The 19,638-nt window shown below is 41.2% G+C and overlaps 1 protein-coding gene across 2 annotated transcripts; it reads left to right on the forward strand.

Moving 5' to 3' along the window:
• Nucleotides 1–1,614: 1,614 nt before the first annotated feature.
• Nucleotides 1,615–17,942, forward strand: adam28 (ADAM metallopeptidase domain 28). Of its 2 annotated transcripts, XM_086111748.1 has the most exons (22): nt 1,617–1,782; nt 4,015–4,103; nt 4,572–4,648; nt 4,912–4,990; nt 5,433–5,509; nt 6,053–6,236; nt 7,087–7,149; nt 7,394–7,465; nt 8,033–8,202; nt 8,604–8,685; nt 9,540–9,673; nt 11,462–11,639; nt 13,149–13,238; nt 15,290–15,485; nt 15,588–15,693; nt 15,806–15,962; nt 16,077–16,157; nt 16,259–16,352; nt 16,468–16,573; nt 16,675–16,768; nt 16,858–16,956; nt 17,256–17,942. In XM_086111748.1, exons 1-22 carry the CDS (start codon nt 1,725–1,727, stop codon nt 17,286–17,288), a joined length of 2,319 nt encoding a protein of 772 aa, XP_085967874.1. In that variant the 5' UTR covers nt 1,617–1,724; the 3' UTR covers nt 17,289–17,942. The 2 variants fall into 2 exon arrangements, 1 of the variants encoding a protein (XP_085967874.1); XR_015100961.1 differs by lacking the exon at nt 17,256–17,942 and having other exon boundaries at nt 1,615–1,782; nt 16,649–16,768.
• Nucleotides 17,943–19,638: the final 1,696 nt, after the last annotated feature.

Consider the following 19,638-nt stretch of genomic DNA (forward strand, 5'->3'; position numbering starts at 1 on the left):
CAGCATGTGTGTCGTGTGTGCGGGACAGAGCACAGGGAATGAGCTTCAGTGAAGAGCTCACTTGTAATGACTTGATATCATGAAACTTATGAAATCAATGACGAGCAAATGCTATAAGTGGAAATTACTTTCTTGCACAAGCGCTGTGACTGATGCTGACGCGATGCAGAATTAGGCAGTTTGCTGGTTTATGGGTTTCGTTCCAAAAAAAGAGAAGCGACTCATTCTACCTCAATATCAAAAAAATGTTTCAATTTTGTGTGAGTGACACACAGTATATAGGCCACCACGAAAAGAAAAAAAAATTGTACAACTAATCCAATCTCTTCAACTTTTTTTTTTTTTTAGTTCCCCTACAAAAGCCAATTTCTTTCTTAAAATCCACATGACTCAAAGTACCGGATTCTTCGCACTATAAGGCTCACCTACAGGCATTCCATTTTCTCAAAAGCCAACAGCGCGCCTTATAATCTGATGCTCCTTATATATGGACCAATAGTCTGATGTCTTGGACATGATATTTTAAATGTTCTCTAAAGCGCTTTGTTACAGCCGCCGTGGTGGTTAAGCTCTGTATCGATAAAGGTGTATTGTATTCCTCGTGTGAGTGTGAGCGCGGATGGTTGTCGTGTCTCTGTGTGCCTTGCTATTGGCTGGCAACCGGTTCAGCGTGTCCCCCAGCCTACTGCCCGAAAGCGGCTGGGATAGGCTCCAGCACCCCCCCCCCCCTCCCGCGACAATTGAGAGGATAAAGCGGAACGGAAAATGGATGGAAGGATGGATATTATTACAAATTGTATCATCCATTTTGCATGTAATGACTTACACCATGAACTAACACTAAAATGTAGTGTGGCATGAGACAATTGAAACTCATTCTAATACATTTGATCAACATGACAAAAGCAATTGATCATGTCGGGGGAAAAAATGAGAATCTTACATCATTTGCTTGGCTGCAGCAAAGCATTTGCAAATTGTCCAAGAAATGAGAAATTGCTTTTTGGATGTGCACAAATGATACGCTGATGTGAAGATTGAAGAAGTCGTTTTGAGAAATTAAATTCTGATATGAGGAATAAAAATAAAATAACAGTTCAGAACATTAGCGGTTCTGCAAAAAAAATGAGCAAGATCGTTGACCCGGTCCTTTCTCACATCTCCCTGGTACTTTACGTACACCTCATGTCTAATTGAGGAATGATGTCTTACGTACTTCTTGAGCACTGCAAATGTATATTCAAGACCCATCCAGATGGCCCAGTGCTTAAAAAAAAAAAAATCATTTCCTTCCACCCTGTGTCACTTCGGCATAATTACCAATACTGTAGCCGAAAGATGCCCATCAGTGAACACACACACACACACACACACACACACACACACAAGTGTGCACGCGCACAATGTCCAGGGCAACAACATGACAAAATGGTGAGGGCCACACTGATATTAATCGGATGTCAAGTAGGGGGCCGCAAAACATCATCCCGAGTGGGTCATAAATGACGAAGCGCAAGGCTCTTCCTACATTCCTGAAGCATAGCAGAGGCGTGCTCAGGCCAGTTGTGAGCAGTGGGAGTATTTGATGTCAACAAGGAAGTAAACTGTGACGGCTGCCGGATTGCGGGTGAAGGTGTGGCCTCACAGGAGCAGCAGCACAACATGCAGGTGGGGAGAATAAAATGTGATCGGCGCCACTGTCTGCTCGGTTACCGCTAACGACAATGACACCAAAACTTCTATTCTGGGTCCTCATCCTAAATGCCTCACTCAAGCTATCGGGTAAGTTTGTGTACTCTTCTCTTCATTGTGCATGAGCTAATTAACAACTACTGCCTCGAATGTGCCTCTTCTGTTTCCTTGACCTGTCTGTAAACTGTCATCTACTTCCGAAAAGTATTTTCTTGAAATCATTGAGCACCATGAACCTTTTGCACGTGTCTGCACATTGTGTAATAGATGACAGCTAATGATAGCCCATTTCAGTGTCCTCATAGGGCAGGCGCGTCAAACTCATTTTTGTCGTGGGCCACTTTGGAGTTATAACTTCCCTCGGAGGGCCGTTACGACAGTGAAACCAAATAAATGCTGAATCATCACATCGTATTATTACTTGTACACACACACAAAAAAAAATGGCTCGCTAGTTTTGAAATCAGTCAAGTATTTGTTCAATTATTGCTCAAGTGAGTGTCATTTGTTATGTATGACAATTTGAGATTTAGGTACAGGAAGTTGACACAGATGGTTTGCTTTTGCGGGCCACATAAAATGACGTGGCGGGACGGATCTGGCCCCCGAGCCTTGACTTTGACACCAATGTCAAAGGGTGACTGACAATTAATATGATGATGAAGTTATAAGAATAATGCTAATAATGATTACTGTATTAATGTAGTGAACTTGCCAGATCAACTCGTACTAGTCAAGCAAATATTCAGAGTGAAATGAAGTTGCTGTCAAGAAATAAACGTCAAGAAATGAAGTTTAAAAAAAAAGTACCGGTACTTTTACTCTTTTTTTGGTGGGGTAGTGGGGGGACTCAGTATCACATCCGAATATTTGTGGCCCAGTATGTTCTTGGTTTTTGTTTCAGTCAAATTTCTTAATCCATATTTTGTTCACATATTGAAGTGTGGCTACATTTTCATGCCTTGAAGGTGTACTATTTGATTACATTTTCCATGATGTGTCCAGCAGAAAATACTACCTACTTATACCAATACTACCTAACTGCCCATCCCACACCCTTTTTGTGTCATAAATTGGGGGGAAAAAAACAGTACGTTATAACGCCAACCAATATATGTTGTCAAACTACTGGTATGGACGAGTACTAAAACTATTTAAAAAGGCAAATAACGTGCATAGTACTTTTTTTTCTAGGGCACAGGATTTCTTACTGAAGGCAAAGGGGGGTTAATATGATGCTGCATATATCAAACTTTTTTTCACAGTATTGGTGACAACGAGGACAAAAATAGAGCGAGATGAATGTATTTTGGGCCTTTTGAGTCACGGTGGTGTCAATGGAACTGCCCAACTAACAGAATCTAATTGGCACTTGCTGTTGCTTTGCAACCCTCCACAAGCCTGGAAGTCACCTGCCAAATTTTCCCACTAAACTTTTTCACAGTAGCGTATGTCGACTGAAAAAAACGAGAGAAAAAAAATCTCTGCTGCATGTCAGTGCATGTGTTTTGAGATTTCCAGTCTCTAACATATTTTGATGAATCCTTGATGCATTTTTGTCCAGCAACTCTTTATCCAAAAAAATCAATGAAATCTACAGTTAGTACATTTTCCCAGCGTTATTGGAGACTTTTCAAGTAATAGACATTATTATTTTGAAAGGTTCACTGCTGACAACATAATGCCTCGTTTATTAACGACAACGGTCTCTCTACCTTATCGTAATTGCCACATTACTTAGCATTTTTGCTAATCTTCCGAATATGATATCGCATCATCGATTTTGCCTTTGTATGGTGACAAACACCTGCTCATTTGTTGTATTGCTGCAGAATAAAGCAGACATCCCGTTGATCCCTATGCTCAAGGGTCACGGAACCGTAGAAACAAATTGAGCAGTGTTGTCATGATGATACACGATATTTGTTAAGAATGAACGTTCTTTTGATTTTTATTCCCACCCCCAGTTTTCATGGAAAACACATATTGGAAGTTCATCGGTGATTTATTTTTTATTTTTTGGAAGAAATGATTTGCATCTATTTATAACAAACAAACAAAAAAATCCCAATGCATTTCAATGGCTGTCAATTATATGGGGATTGTCGCTATTTACAGGCCATACCGGTCCGCTCCCTCCTGCAATCCAATTTTATGATGTCTCGTGCCCTCATTTAGTGTTCAAATATAATAATACCTAAATGATCGGGAGGAGCAGTGGATTATTTGCATTTGATAACAGATCATATGATTGGAGCACCGTATAAAACATATTTGATTGTACCTCATCACAAAGCCAAAATACTTGTTCCATCTCAACAGAAAGCCATACTCCCGTCTTTGAGGGCGGAAAGGACTATGAGCTCGTTCGACCTGTCAGACTTCACCTTGTCAGAAGAAGAGACACCGGGGTGAGCAAACAGTACAAAGTACCATGCAAATCCTTCAGCCTCATTAAATGTTGCCGTTTGAAGTTACAGTGACAATATAGATTGGATGATTTCTTGGTTGATTTCTTGGAATACAATCAGAAAACACATAAAATAGAAGATGTGGTCGGTGTGCCTCGTTCAACCAGGTCAGACTCATTTCATTCTCAAAGCACATAATTGATCCGGGGCTGTCTTGGCTTTGTGGTATGAACTGATGAAGCCTCCTCAGGTGAGAGGAGAAACGTCTTCTAAAGCAAGTCGAGCTGTCCAATTGTGATCGATTCAGGACCATGACAATAGTTACGGTTGCGTTTACTGTTTATCCCCCTTGTTCGACACTTATTTGTCACGTACGGTACATATTAGCAGTTGTGTAAGTCATATGGAGTAGAAGGACATGAATCAGATTTGTTTCAATGGGGTAACCCTCATTTTCTTCCTCTGCAGAACCTCAGGCCAGAGACCATTAGATATGCGATGACGGTAGAAGGAAGAGACCTTGAAATGCACTTACAAAAAAACAAGTAAGCACCGATTTCTTCGATTTTAATGTTTCGAGTGGCATTTATTTAGCCATAGTGGTTGAATGCTAATGCCCAATGAAGTGTGTAAGTGGCCGTCTGTCGTACTTCCTGATTTTTGGATGTTCTCACAGCACTGAGATTTTTTTCCCCCTCCAGCCCATATTACTCATGCTACTTCCATGATTTTGCACGAAATAGCACGGCATATATGCTAGTAATATATGACTGATAATATCATATGTTTTTTTGTTTTTTTTTATCAGTGACTTACTTACTCAAGACTACACGGAGACTTTTTACCAAGGAGATGGCAAACAAGTGACCACTTTTCCAAATGACATTGTAAGTATTTATTGAATATCAAGGCTTGTGAATTATTCACCAAATGTTGGATGTGTGCAAAGAAAAAAACAAAAAAACGAAATCGGGGGTGTCATCAATGTAGGTACGATTTTCCTCAGAGGGCTATTATGAGTGTGAAACCAAGCATTTCATCCCACCATCATATTTTCACATAATGATGGTCAACTACATTTGAAAACAAATGTTGCCTTTGTTCAACTATTGTTGTAGTTACTATAAAAGTGAGTGTGTTAACAAAAAAAAAAAGCTTGCAATATCTCAGTGGAATTATTTGTAATCTGGAGATTTTAAATTTCAGGAAATATTTGAGCAAAAACCACATTGCGTCCCACATAAAATGAGGGGTCAGGCCAGATGTGGCCCCCTGGGCCTTGATTCGGAACATGTTCCAGAAACTAATACATTGTCTCATCATTATCAGGATCACTGCTACTATCACGGGAAGATTGTGAACGAAAGTGACTCGGCGGTTAGCATCAGCACGTGTGACGGACTTCGGTAAGCCCTGCAATTACCGTTCAATTTAATGGACAACAATCATACTTGGTGCCGCGAAAAGGAATGAAAATATGGAGTTGTCAACCCTTTCATCTATGATAGTTTTTACGCTTCATATTTTCCACCCATAGATTTGGATTGACTTGTTGGTTGTATGGATGTGACCAGCTACTGTGTGTGTGTGTTTTTTTTTAAAGCTGCTTGGTGGATGTTGCGCAACATCCACAATTTTGCTTTCTTGATTCTGACAAGGACGGTGGTCAAGATTTAGGAGTGTGCCGGTGACATTTTTGTCCCAAAGGTCTTTAAAGAGGTTGAAGTCAGGGTTCTATCCGGGTTAGTGGATTTCCTCCACAACAAAATTGTGTTTCCATGCCTTTGTGCACCTTGATTAGCCTGCCATGCTGTCTTTTCAAAAATTGCTTACCATAAAATTGGGTGCATATAATTGTCCAAATGTATGAATATGGTAACATCACACATTCTAACCAATCTTATAACTTTTGCCCATAGTATTCATAATTCGCCAAATGTATTTTTTAGGGGCTATTTCAGGACATCAGCCCAGAGGTACTTAATTGAGCCCCTCGCTGGCGATGATGAGGGGGATCACGCCGTAACGAAGTTCAACGAGAAGGACTACACACCCGCGGTGTGCGGTGTCACCAACACAACATGGAGCACAGATTTCGAGCCCCCAACAAGCCGCAGTCGCTCAAGAAAAGCGGTTCGCAAACCACTTCCATGACACTTACACGCAAAAGCTCTGCTGTGGCCGTATGTGAAATTCACTCGATAAAATTCATGGTTTAACCCGAGGGTCGGCAACACGCGGCTCCAGAGCCGCATGCGGCTCTTTCGCGACATCTAGTGGCTCCCTGGAGCTTTATAAACATTTTTGAAAATGGAAAAAGATTTTGATAGTTAGATAGCTAATCTAGCTCTAATAGATATAAATTCATGTTGCAGCTCTGAAAAAGGAGAGCTGTGGAGTTGGTTGTTTAAAACGTACACTATTTATGCTTTTAACAGTCTCGACAAACACAGACACGTCTGCGTCAGACTCCGTGCCTTTTCTCTTCTTGTTCAACTCGAGAGGCATTCAAAGACAGCCTGCGAAAAACGGAAATTCATGATCACTTCACTGACACTAAGAAAAGCGAAAATAATGCACCAAAACAAAAAAATCAAGTGAGGAAATCACTAAATAAATTCTCTGAGGGCGTTTGTGAACACATAACAAAGGAATAAATAACAAACAATTTGGAGACAGTCCAGTCTCCTACATACATACATACAGCATGTGTTTCCTTCATTGTAAATTTTATAGAAGGCTTTTATTTATTTTTTTGCGGCTCCAGACATTTGTTTTTTGGTTTTTTTTGTCCTATATCGACAAAACATTTTGGGTTGCCGACCCCTGGTCTAACCCTACCATGGAACTGAAGGCAGACGTTGCATTTTATAGTTGTCTGCTGCCACAGAGATTCTGTTTTTGGAGGCGGATACAATCAGAATTTGGTGTCTTTTTAACGGTACATGAGCACTAATTTTCTGACTCTCTTGTCATATTTCAGGGTATATCGATTGAGCATCAACAGAAGTACATTGAGCTCTACCTTGTTGCTGATAACCGGGAGGTAGGACGACACAGAATGTCACCACGAATACTAGGAAGCATTTATTTTTTTGGGGTGGGGGGGGGGGCGTAAAGTAGTTACAGTATGAGTTTTTCTCACCTTTTTATGACTGCCAGTAAAACATACTTATGCATACAGGCATACATACTCTTTCATACATCCTATTTTTGGATTTGCACATACAGTCTTCCTTTTATGAGTAATGGGGTGTGAACCTGCTCTCAAATTGTAACCTGGGTTTCAGTATGTGAAGCTGAATCGGGATCAAACGGCCCTGAGGAAGAGGATATTCGAAATCTTGAATTATGTCAACCTGGTAAGTCAATGCTAATTCAAACAATGACCTATACAGTGATCCCTCGCGATTTCGCGGCTCGTTTATCGCGGCTTCGGTGCATCGCGGATTTTTTCAAACATATTCATCAAAAATAAATAAATAAATAACATTTAAGTCCGCAAAAAGTCTGCAAACGGTCCGTGAGAAGCAGCGAAAGTCAGCAAAACAACAGCAAGTCACATAGAGCAACATATACAGTACTACATTTGTATGTTTACTGTATTTTGTTATTCATACCCTAACCTAATCGATTAGTATACAGCATTAAGTAATGTTAATTACTACAAAATTTACTTCTACGTGCATGTATACCATTCAATTTGGCCTTATAAATATTTTTTATACTCATACACATGTACATGTACCTATGGGGGCGCGGGGGGTCGCTAGTTCACGGATTTTTGTTTATCACGGGTGGTTTTGGTCCCCATTAACCACGATAAAGGAGGGATTACTGTAACGTTATCTTGTCTTAACTTATTCTATCCTATCTTATCTTATATGAAAATGAGTGTTTGATGATTTTAGTGACCTCACTTTGTGCAGGTGTACAAACCCCTGAGGACCTTTATTGCTCTTGTTGGGCTGGAGATCTGGTCCAATGGTGACTTGATCTCCATCACTCCTCCGGCTGGAGCTAACCTAAATGCTTTCATGACATGGAGGAATTCTGTGCTGGTCAAGAGAAAAAAACATGACAATGCGCATCTTATCAGGTTGGAATGGTTTCCATTTCAAGAATCTGTACAACGCTAGTGTGCGATTTCGTGAGTTTTTGGAATCACCGATGCTGGAGTCGGGACAAATCATGCGCGAAAAAGTCTTTCGTGTCAGACCTTTGGAACAGCAATAAAATCTATCCATCTTATACATCTCTTTGGTGCTAAACAAAAGGGAAGCTTGACTTCCTCTTGCCATGTATTGCTATGTACAAGGACTCTGAAACTGATTCAATTTGACACCTAAACAGAAGTGTCCTACACACATTCAAATTTTACTTTTCACAAACATAACATGACAACAGACAGCCAGTTTCGCTTTATTGAGCTCACATGGGAAATACAAACAATTTCTAATTCCAATGAATTTTTTTTTTTTTTTTTCCATTTGTCTTCAGTGGGATTGACTTTGAGGGAGCAACGGTGGGACTGGCGTACATTGGGACTCTGTGTTCCGGTCATTCTGTTGGAGTTGTGCAGGTGAGCCTTTGGACGACCGTTTAACTAAATATGGTGGGATGTGCCCGCTCTCGTTTAAATACTAAGCACACGTTGGCAGACACATGCTCCATTAAGTGCTGATTGCAACCTTTGACTGACCCGAACATCAGATGTCAAAGAGGATCGCGCAATTCATGTAATCTCAAAAGACAAAGAAATAATTTGAGTGCGTACACATGAATTATGCAGTCGAGTACGCATGTGAAAACAAATCTCTTCAAATATTGACCCGAATAATCGACATGCAAACATTTCAAACATATTCAGTTGATAGTTGTTCTACCCTTTTGAAATAGCAAGTAGAGCAAAAATAGCTCTAAACTCTTGACTGGTTTCAATTATAACTAATAGTTCACACTTGGCACAAAATCCCCGAAAATAAATCATCCAATTTGCCAATGTACCGTGTCATTGGTATAACTCCATCATCCATCCATTTTCCAAACCGCAAATCCCCACTCGGTTTGCGTAGCATGCTGGAGCGTATCCCGGCTGTTAGTATGAATCCAAAGGGGGTGTTCCCTTGAAAAAAAACAGACAGACATTGGTCTCTGAGGAATTCTAACGAGTGTTTGACTCTCACATTTTGGAATCGCTATACTCTTAGTATCTTTGCATTTATCTTATTATTTTGCATGAAACCCATTTCATGAAACAAAACGCCTGCTTTCCAACAACAAGATTGTGCATAAGGAAGTGGATACTTCTCATGAATTGCAAACCATGCGCTTAAAAAAACCACATCACAGTTATTGGAATAAAGAAGAACAAGACAGATTGAGGAACCTCACTGATGTTGACATTGAGGAAATTGACGCATTGGTGTCTCGCAGGACCACAATAATCGGGCCATTGCCGTGGGAGCCACGTTGGCCCACGAGATGGGCCATAATCTTGGCATGAATCATGATGACTCCAGTGCTTGTATCTGCTCTGGTAATAGCTGCATCATGGCTGCGTCCCTCAGGTAAGGAACCTCTGAAATGTGGCTGCATTCACAATGCATGCAAAATGCAGCGCGGATGTTTACTCAACAGTAAACCGTTGGCAAGATATGTCAGTGTCGCAACACGAGATGACGAAATCAACACGTTATCTGTTGAATATGAGGCGTGACAATTTACGTCCCTCTGTCGGTTGCTACAAACACACCTTGTTGCTGACGGTACTAAGCCCAAAACATGTACCGGTACGTGTAACATACCATGTTGTTCATTTACCCAATATACAGTCTAGGGTACATCAGTGACCAAGTGTTAGTCAAGATGCTACTTTATTTATGAGCCAATAATCAGGCGTAACACCATTTCGTCACAAATGTGGCAAAAGCAGAATTCCGCAATATATTAACCCTTTCATGCCACAGTAATGATAACCTGTAACCTGTCCACTGTAGTCATCGCTGTCCCTGAAAGGGTTAACGCTGATTGAGGGATACACAGACTCGTCTACCCGCATTGCAAGTAATAACCAATGTATTTGCCACTCGTACTTGCAGCACGGCACATGAGAGATAATTACAGCATAGCAACATGTCATGACAAAAGCAGCATATTGTCTACACAGAGGCACAGGACAGCCTTTCTGGATTCAAAGAAACCCTTAGCTGTGTCAAGTGCCTTTATGGGTGTATTCAATTTTATCAATAATTAGCCACGTAAAGATTACTGTTTACTCGATGCATAAAAACATTTGCAACAAAATATACATGGATTGGGCATATGAACGTTATCAATTAATGAAAGAACCCCACATTGTCCATCGACACTACCGTATTGGCCCGAATATAAGAGGTTGGTTTTTGCATTGAAATAAGACTGAAAAAGTGGGGGTCGTCTTATATTCGGGGTCTAGACGTTATACCCATTCACGACGCTAGATGGCGCCCGATATCATTGAAGCGAATACTGAACTTGACTCCCCAGGCCAAAGTGAACCCCTGCCACGAAGAATAAAAATAAAAATAGCGGTAGCATTAATAAGAAAAATAAAAAAATAGCGGTAAGAACGTAAAAGAGAAGAGATAACAGAAAATGGAGAAACGTTGTGACAATCTGGAGAAAAATGGGTCGAAGATCGGCCAGGTTAACCGGCAGCTGATGAGAAGTCATGATGTAATTTACATTTCAAAAACCATAAGCCATTCATTTACGAATGTGATTGCACTTCAGATTTGAATGAGGCAAAATAACATGCTTTTCCCCTCAAATATATTGTTGTAATCATTTGTTTCAGATGTACTGTAATTATTTTCTGTATAAAAATTAACTTGGTGTTCAAAAAGTATTTTTTCAAACTTGAGTCTTGAAAAAGACGGGGTCGTCTTATAATCAGGGCCGTCATACAGTATATTCGGGCCAATACGGTATTACTATAGGTGCCCTGATTTGATTTATTTTAGTATTTTACAGTAACTCTGCTCTTGCTTGTATCTCATTTTTCTACCTTCAAAGTACTCAAGCAACTTTAACACTGTCTTCTCATTCATCTACTGATGCCACGTCATAACTGCAGGGGTTAGTATCCTGCTCAAGGAGACTTTGACATGGCTTGGTGAGCACCGAGGCTTCCTCCTAGCTGGGGATGCCCAAACACTTAGGCAGCGATCATTCTTCAGATCTTCTCCTGTGACATGTTTGATTGTCAGCATCACATCCAATGCCATAAGCACTCATTCCTTGTCTGATGGAAGAAGGCAATGCATTGACACAAATGGATTTCTGATCAATGCAATATCTGCCCTCTGTTCCACCAGCTGGGAAACCCCTCGCACTTTCAGTAGCTGCAGCAGCAGAGACTATAACAGATACTTGACTGGCCGCAGCCCAAGCTGTATGCTGGACAAACCAGACTACAGGAGTCTGGTGGTGCCCTCTGTCTGTGGAAACGGTTTTGTGGAGAAAGGAGAGCAGTGTGACTGTGGCCCTGAAGAGGTAAACGGACACAACGGATTTGAATAAAGGCATCAAGCGAATCGTTTTCCTCTCCATCACAAAAGACTTTAGTGAACCTAACTTGTCGCTTCCGTTCCAGGTTTATCTTTTGTCAAGGACCACATAGCGAATTTACACTGCACATCTAATTGCCCGTATTCAAATTGATGCCTATTTCTAATCGGATATATTTCCATTGAGATTTTAAGTCATAAATATCTGCTATGACCATAGAAGTTTGAGGCATGTGTGTCACAATGTATATGCCTAGAATATATACCGAGACATATTTTTGATGCCCAAAATGCGGCTTTTCCCCTTCAACGTGGGTAAGATGAGCAACTGCCGCATTTGCTTCATTCACTGTAGGAAAAAAGGTGAACGTTGTGGCAGGGCAACGTGGCTGCTTTACGATGTGCCTGCTCTCAGTGCCTCGAGCATCCAATAGCTACATTTCATCGGATTTTCATCGGCATTTGAAACAGGACTGATTCTAACGAGAGCTAGTGTTGTTATTTTTTTCGGTATTTTTTTTTACAATGCCATGACTCACATCCAAATTGTGTCACCTGAGAGCAAAAAAAAAAATCTATCTGAACTGTGGCACTTGCGCCACTTGGTTTAAATCCACCCGTTGAATGGTCGATTTGTATCGAGAGGTTATCCAAACTTTTTATGAACAGCTTCTCTGTCTGGAACGGTGTTGTTATATTGTAATCTGCCTCAGGGATAATGTTTTCCTAAAATAAGGCGGAGCACATTGCTTCGCATTGTCTGAGAGTTTGGTTTGGGTTTTTGCCCGAAGGTACAGTCAGGAGTCTGACATGAACAAACACATTTCCAAACCTTAAGAATCAATTGCTGGTTTGTTATTACGGTTACCGTAATGAGAGGTGTTTCATCATGTCTAAATGGAGAAACACTGTGATTTAATTCTATACCACTATAAATTGCAAAGATAAAAGCAAGCGGAGATACATGTATTTCCTTTTTAGTGGTGAACCCCAGCGGCTTCTGATGGAAATATTTGCTAGTTTTAATTAGTCGACGAACCACATTAAAAAAGTGTCGACTGGCATCATGCCTCAGGAGGCATTCAAGAATTTGAAAAAGCATACATGCATTTTCAGGTGTTAATGATTAAATGGACTGGTTTACTTATTGTCTTCGCTCATAAAGTGTCGTTTTAAAGCTTGTGACAAACCTCAGGCTGATTTGTTGCCATTTGGGTGTCTTTCTAAATGTTGTCTTGCTTGTCTACGACGCCTGAAGAAAATTATTGTGCCTGCGCATTCCAGTGAAATTTATGGCAAGCAGTGAACGTGTTCTGAGTTGTTCATTGTAGTTGCGGGTTGCTCTCAGCTAAAGATGGAAAGGGGAAGACTGCCACAATTATGCGTTTTTGATTTTTTTTTCCTCTGCTTCAAAAAAGCATTTCTGGCGTTCTGTCTGCTGATCTTGTTTGGACAGCGCCTTCAGTCCTACAATGATTGCGACATCTTTTGATAGGAGTGCACCAACCCATGCTGCAACGCTACCACTTGCGCCCTAAGTGAGGGTTCCCAGTGTGCTGCGGGGGAATGCTGTGACAAGTGCAAGGTGAGCAATGTCGTACAAATGGAAGGCAATTGCTGTGTATGATGTGGTGCAGGCTGCAATGAAAATAGTATGAAGCTCAAAGCATCCAACAGTCAATTGTTTAGCAACCACCAAAAATCCCTACAACATTTGTGTATTATGAAGTATACATAGATTTGTATATGGAAGTGTATTCTGTGTTGATTTTGAGGGATTGTATCTGAACCAGCATAGGTATATGACCATCTACTGCCTTTAGATTGGAATTGTTAACGGATGCGTATTATGATAATCATGCCCAATGCAGTCCTGTACACATTTTGAGTCCGTAGGATAATGATATTCAAAATCATACAAAAGGCCAGCACATACAAAAACAAATTAATCTTCAAAGCTAATGGGAAGATAAGGTGAGACTCGCTTTGCATTCCCCCCCCCGCCCCCCCCCCCCCAAAAAAAATCATCCTGTGTGGTAAATTTGCACTGAAGGTTTAATGTTTTAACGTGGCCACATGTGGACGTTAATGTGATGTCACAAATGTCTTGAATTTGGATAGGCTGGTCGAACGTTTTGGGTCAGTGTGGTGAAAGGAAAAAGCCACATCCACGCTTGCTAAGATATCAAAAAGGCTTGTTGTTTATTCTCACAAAAAGTGCACCAGTACTGTACGTCCAGGGGATCACACACAAACAGCGGAATTAAACACATTCGACCCCACGTCACGAAAATAAGTCGTGTGGATCGGAAAACGGGGCCGACGGCAACGTGCACCCTTCTCCGACAAAGTCTCTGCTTTAGCCGGTGGGGGGCTCTGGGTAGCAAATTATACAGAGAGACCGTCTGATGACATCACATGTTGGCGCCACAACTGAATAAAGATCCACAGCCCTTACATTTGTTCCCCCCCACAAGGTGCATCTCTTTGAGCGATTATAAGTAAGAGATGGAAAGTGATGTGCGTGGTCGTAGTGTCTGCTGCACAGTCAAAGTTTTTGACTTTGAATGCACTCCAATGAGTTTTTCTGTGGGTGCTCTGGGTTTCTCGTCCATTCTGAATGTTAAGGTCAGTTGAAGGATCTAGATTGCCCATTGTTGTTCATTTCTTTAAGAATAAAAATAAAAAAGACGGAATTTGAACAACAAAATTAAGACACGGCCTGCTACCTGAGACTTTACCGAATGAAATGATAACAAAATGAAAACAAAAAGTGGCCCCATGTTCAATAGTTTGAAAACATTGTCTACCAAATGCTTGCTCTACAAGTCTATGGACAAGTGAGAGGGTTTGAATCAATGGATTTCAAATTCATTTGTTTTGAACGAGTGGGGGAGCTTTCGTAACCAAAGTATAAGATGATCAGGATAGAGCTGCAGTCGTCACTTTGATCCTATTTCAGGATTTGGACAATATTCCCAAGCGTTGGGGGGAAAACAACCAGTAGCTAGATATGTATTATCTCTTCCCGTTTTTAATGAAGTGTTTTTATTTTTAGCATCAAGTGATATGTCAACCATCTGATAAAACTGTACATTGTATTGCTGTGAGAACCGTTTAAAGGGAATATCCAAAGCAAACAATGTTTTCATTGCGAAAGGGTTAACCTCCAACATCATTCTGCGAGACGAGTCACAAAATTCCAATGTCCATCCATCCACCTGTTTATCCAGCTTGTCTCCAGCTGGACCCTTCTCGAGCTTGTCCTCATTAGGCTTACGGGAAAGAAGCGTAGTCAAGCCTTGGCACTGACGTCAGCCAGTCATGAGCCAAACAAAGTCACAGTGAAAACAAAACACTCTCTACTGATTGTATTTTCAGTGTTCTGGAAGCTAAACTGGTCAAATGCTTCGTCATGGGGTGTATTAACTTTTCCATAACAATATCTCGGAAGAGCTGTCATTGTAAATATGTAACTCGCGCTCCAACCCTGACAGTGTGGCCCAACCCACTGGGTCCGGTTGGTCGCTGCATACTCCCCATCACCACAATGCTAGCGCTTTGTAAAAGAGAAAGGAATTTAAAAAAAAAAAAAAAAGGCCTAATAACGAGCAATCGGTCCTGTTGTCTCCAAAGATACTTCCACGATCTTGGGAGTGTCGGACGAAGCAGGATGAGTGTGATCTCGCGGAATATTGCGATGGGCAGAACGCCGCCTGTCCTGAGGATGTATTCAGTGTCAACGGCTTACCGTGCGATGAAGGTTCTGGTTACTGTCATAACGGCCAGTGTCCCAAAAGATCAGACCAGTGCATCAAATTATACGGACCAAGTAAGTGTCAATCTTCCTTGAATTGTGAATTGCCGACTGCACAAAAAAATTCGGTTCGGATTTCGCAAGCAGACCATAAATAGCAGGCTCGCTTGTCATCAGGTGCTATTGACGCTCGTCCTTCCTGCTACAACCAGAACACCAGAGGAACTTACTATGCCTTCTGCAAACGTCCCTCAAATGATCGACACATCCCCTGCCAGCAACAGTGAGTGGTCTGCCTTTGTGAGCGGAGTCACTGATAGTAAACTTGTTCATTTTTGCCATGCATACATTTTGTACTTGCACTTGCATCAGTAAAATCACTGCGCTCATTGCAGAGATGTGTTTTGTGGGAAGCTCTTCTGTCACCGTGGAAACGACAACCCAAACTATGGTCGCATGGTGAGGATTGGTGACTGCAAAGCAGTTTTCTTTGAGGACTACACGAAAGACTACGGCCAGGTGGACACCGGTACCAAATGTGGGGACGGAAAGGTGACGCGCGGCATCAGTTTTTTTTTTTTTTTCCTTGACTGGATTTTCAGTGTAGTTCCAGTATAAAAGTTAACAGTTTCTGTTTCTAACATGAGAGTCGTGTTTTTTTTTCAGGTGTGCAGTGACAATCAATGCGTGAGTCTTTCGGCGGCTTTCAGAAACACAAACTGTTCAGCAAAATGTCCTGGCCACGCGGTAAGTGCTGCAAGAACTATCGTGTCGTATCTATCCTAGAGACAACATTGCTGTTTTTGTTGTTTTGTATTTTTTATGCCCTTGTCCTTTCAACTCCTCAGGTGTGTAATCACAGAAGCGAGTGTCAGTGTGAACCCGGCTGGTTGCCTCCTTCATGCAGTTCCAAGGACAATGAATTCAGCTCTCTTTCTCGTGGTACCTGCAGTTATTTCGTAGATAAAAACTTGGTCTGCCTGCATTCGAAGCCCGGGAATGTCCATTTACAGCTTGCATCGAGGCATATCAAATGATCAGTTTTCTGTCTCTGCAGGATCGACTGTTGCCATCGCAGTGACAATTTCATTCGTGGTTCTGGGGATTATTGCTGCCGTTGCGGTCGTCGTCTGGAAAAAGCGACAGAGTCCCATTTTACCAACGTAAGTCACTATCAAACATTTCATTGAACGCAGTTTGGTCATGTCACTGTCAACAGAGCTTTGTGAATCCAACAGGATAAAACGTCATTTTTATGTAACAGTGGCCATAAAGTAAGGAAGCAGCCGGCAGTGGACAGCTCCGCTTTCCATCATAACAAAGCGCCCGCTCCCCGTCCACCCACCCAAGTGCCGCCGGTAACGTTAAAATGGACTCTTTGATAAAGTTACCATGTGTCGTTATGGAACAAATCCTAATCACATCAAATGATCTGTCATCATTGTAGGCTAAGAGGCCAAAACCCAAAGGAGCTCCTCCTCCTCCACCTCTAGCAGCGGCAAACAGACCAAATCCCACAAGCCAAAATTACATGGGAGTCCGTCAGGTAACGCTCTCTTTAATTTCTTGCGCTGAGATAAACTGCCTGTTTGTCATCTACCGTGAAGCAGGAAACGGTCCGCTTATTAGCAGGTGGACAAAACAAAGCTCAAATGCAAAAGTCCAGCCTTGAGAACATATCCTTGGTTGATTTCCACGCTCTTCTCATTTACCATCTCAGAAATGGTCATTGCTGCCAAGCTCGTCCAACACGTGCTTTGGTGGCACAGTAACCGTCTTTATAATCATTTTTATCATTCCGATACAAGATATGGAGTAAGATAGTTCTCTTTCTTTGCTCACTAGGCACTAAGGCCAGTTCCCCCACCGAAGGTCTAACAGATGCCACTGCATTATTTCCAGTTATGTCCACCCTCGCCTTGGACCGCAGTTATTTGTCGTGCAGGTTTTCTTCTGCAGTGCGGTCGGGGGCACAGAGGAGCTAAATGGACTGCCTTGAGTGGAGCACTGAAGACTGGACTCGAAAAGACTGTTTTTTTAAAGACATTGAGCTCTGCCATTTGATACCTTTTATCACGTCGAAACAACAGATCCCTTTATTTGCCAGTGACTGCACTGAGGAAAAAGTAATTGTATTTTTTATTTTATGAATCTAAGTATATCCTCTGCTGAATTTTAATGTTGTGGTCTTGAATTCAACAGCTAACGGTTCTGTATGAGTGAATGCCTCAGTTTTTGTCACTGTTAAATGTAGCAACAAGAACAACAAATGCGCTTCATCATGCCAGCCTTTGACTGGTTTTGTTGATTGAGAGCATCTCAGGTTCAAGTGTAATAATATCTAATTGTTATCTTGCATTGGCATTTGATGAAATGGTGGAACGTGTTTGAATGTGAGCATATACAGTATATTAGAATTAACAATCAAAAGGGCTTCAGCAGACTTTTAACACAAAGAAAAGATTACTAGTGGTGGTCGATATATTGAATTTGTTAAGAATAAGAAAACGAATTAAATGGGTTAAAGATCAACTACGATCAAACTCAACCATCCAGTGGAAAAATACAATTCAAAATATGACGTTAGAAAACTTTCACAAAATTTCCACTAGTGTACAATATATTTGTGTAGATTGTAATGCACTGTAATGTGCAATGTTTACATCCATGCTCCTGGCTCAAGAAGTGCCATAAATGCTCATTTGCAGAAGACGCCACCATTGATCCAATTAATAATTCACCTTCATTCGCTGTTCATACAATATAAGTAGCGAACTCATACTTTCTTGGAGTGCATAACAGTAGTTCAACTTTAACTTGTTAACAGACTTATCATTTTCACAGGACAGTGATTTACAACCACTGTGCCGGCACACGAGCGTGCCGTGAGAAATGATCCGATATCACTTTTTAAAAAAATAACATTTAGTCATAATTTTCTGCAAATATGTCACTGTCGAGTCTCCGTGGTGTAAAGAAGGTGAAGGAGTGACGAGGAACATAAGGGCTAGAATTTAAGACTTGAGCACACCATCAAGCAAGGTAATTAATACGACAAACTTGGCATCTTGGCAGTTCTTAAATACTTGACTAGGCTTGATTGAAAAAGCAAACATGGGTGCACCGCCGAAGAGGAACGCCCTCCACTCCAGCTGACGCTAAAACAAAACAAAGACAGAACCAAAAGCATGACATCCGAGCTAGCGCATCAAAGAGAGATAAGTCTTTTACTTCTGCACCACGTATCCATCTGGGGGTTTTTAATTGGCTTAGTTGGCACAGTATAATTGCAATTACAAGAGTTGGAACGAGGCGACTGGTCGTTTATTTTGTTCGGCGTGCGTACGCCACACAAGCGTGCGCGTGCATGGGTGCTTACTGCACTTATTCAACGATTTAAGCGGCTTCTTCTTCACGTGGGTCCTCAGCAGACGAGCACTCGGAAACTTGGCTGCGCTTATAACACATTTTATGCTCAAGATTTCTTCCTGCGTGCTTGTAATAGTGGGGCAAATCGAACTAATCTAATCATACTGGTCGGAGTAGCCAAGGGAGATAGTGTCGCACTGCTGCCACCTAGTGTTCCTTCCTGTCCACTGCATGTGATGAGAGGACGAACAAAAATTTAGGATTACATGAATTTCTCGTCCATTTTAGTTATATGGTCGATGTTTTACATGCATTTTCTTTTTTAATCCAATCATTTAAATGATGGCATCGTTAAAATGGCTGGGTTGCATATTTCCTGCTCAAATGCATGGGAAGAAATATGAATTTCTCCACCATATGGTCATCGCCATAAAAAGAAAAATGTTTTTTTTCCCCAAGTCAAATCCACAGATTTGTGTAGCATGGATCGCTGTATGAATCATATTTTGGTGGAATTAAAAATATATATTTTCATCAGTCACAAAACATACTTTTCCAATAATTTACCCACAAAATGGCGAGATTTGTTCATCTCCCAGCAAGGCCCACCTTCCACACTGAGTAAGCAAATGTGTGCGTTCATGGAGACATGTCATGATTTCATCCTCCATACTTGATTATTTTTTTCTTAATTGACATTCTGTGAGATTGTTGTCATGGAAAATGCCTTGGACTCAAGAAAGAATTGAAACGCTGATCAAAGTAAATGTAGTAAATATGGGGTAAAAACACCGTAGATCGCACACAATAAATGTACATTCAACGCTTTACAACAAGTGTATAAAAAAAATGAAAAAAT

Source organism: Hippocampus guttulatus, chromosome 5 (assembly GCF_054856545.1).
Source record: "Hippocampus guttulatus isolate MCC_2025c chromosome 5, RoL_Hgut_1.0, whole genome shotgun sequence".
Classification (NCBI taxonomy): Eukaryota; Metazoa; Chordata; class Actinopteri; order Syngnathiformes; family Syngnathidae; genus Hippocampus; species Hippocampus guttulatus.

Bases quoted from the DNA above. Each gene is read 5' to 3' on its own strand.
- adam28 (XM_086111748.1), top strand. From the start codon at position 1,725: ATGACACCAAAACTTCTATTCTGGGTCCTCATCCTAAATGCCTCACTC. The intron at 15,694-15,805 runs GTGAGTGGTCTG...CGCTCATTGCAG, and splicing joins CACATCCCCTGCCAGCAACA to AGATGTGTTTTGTGGGAAGC. The intron at 16,353-16,467 runs GTACCTGCAGTT...CTGTCTCTGCAG, and splicing joins ATTCAGCTCTCTTTCTCGTG to GATCGACTGTTGCCATCGCA.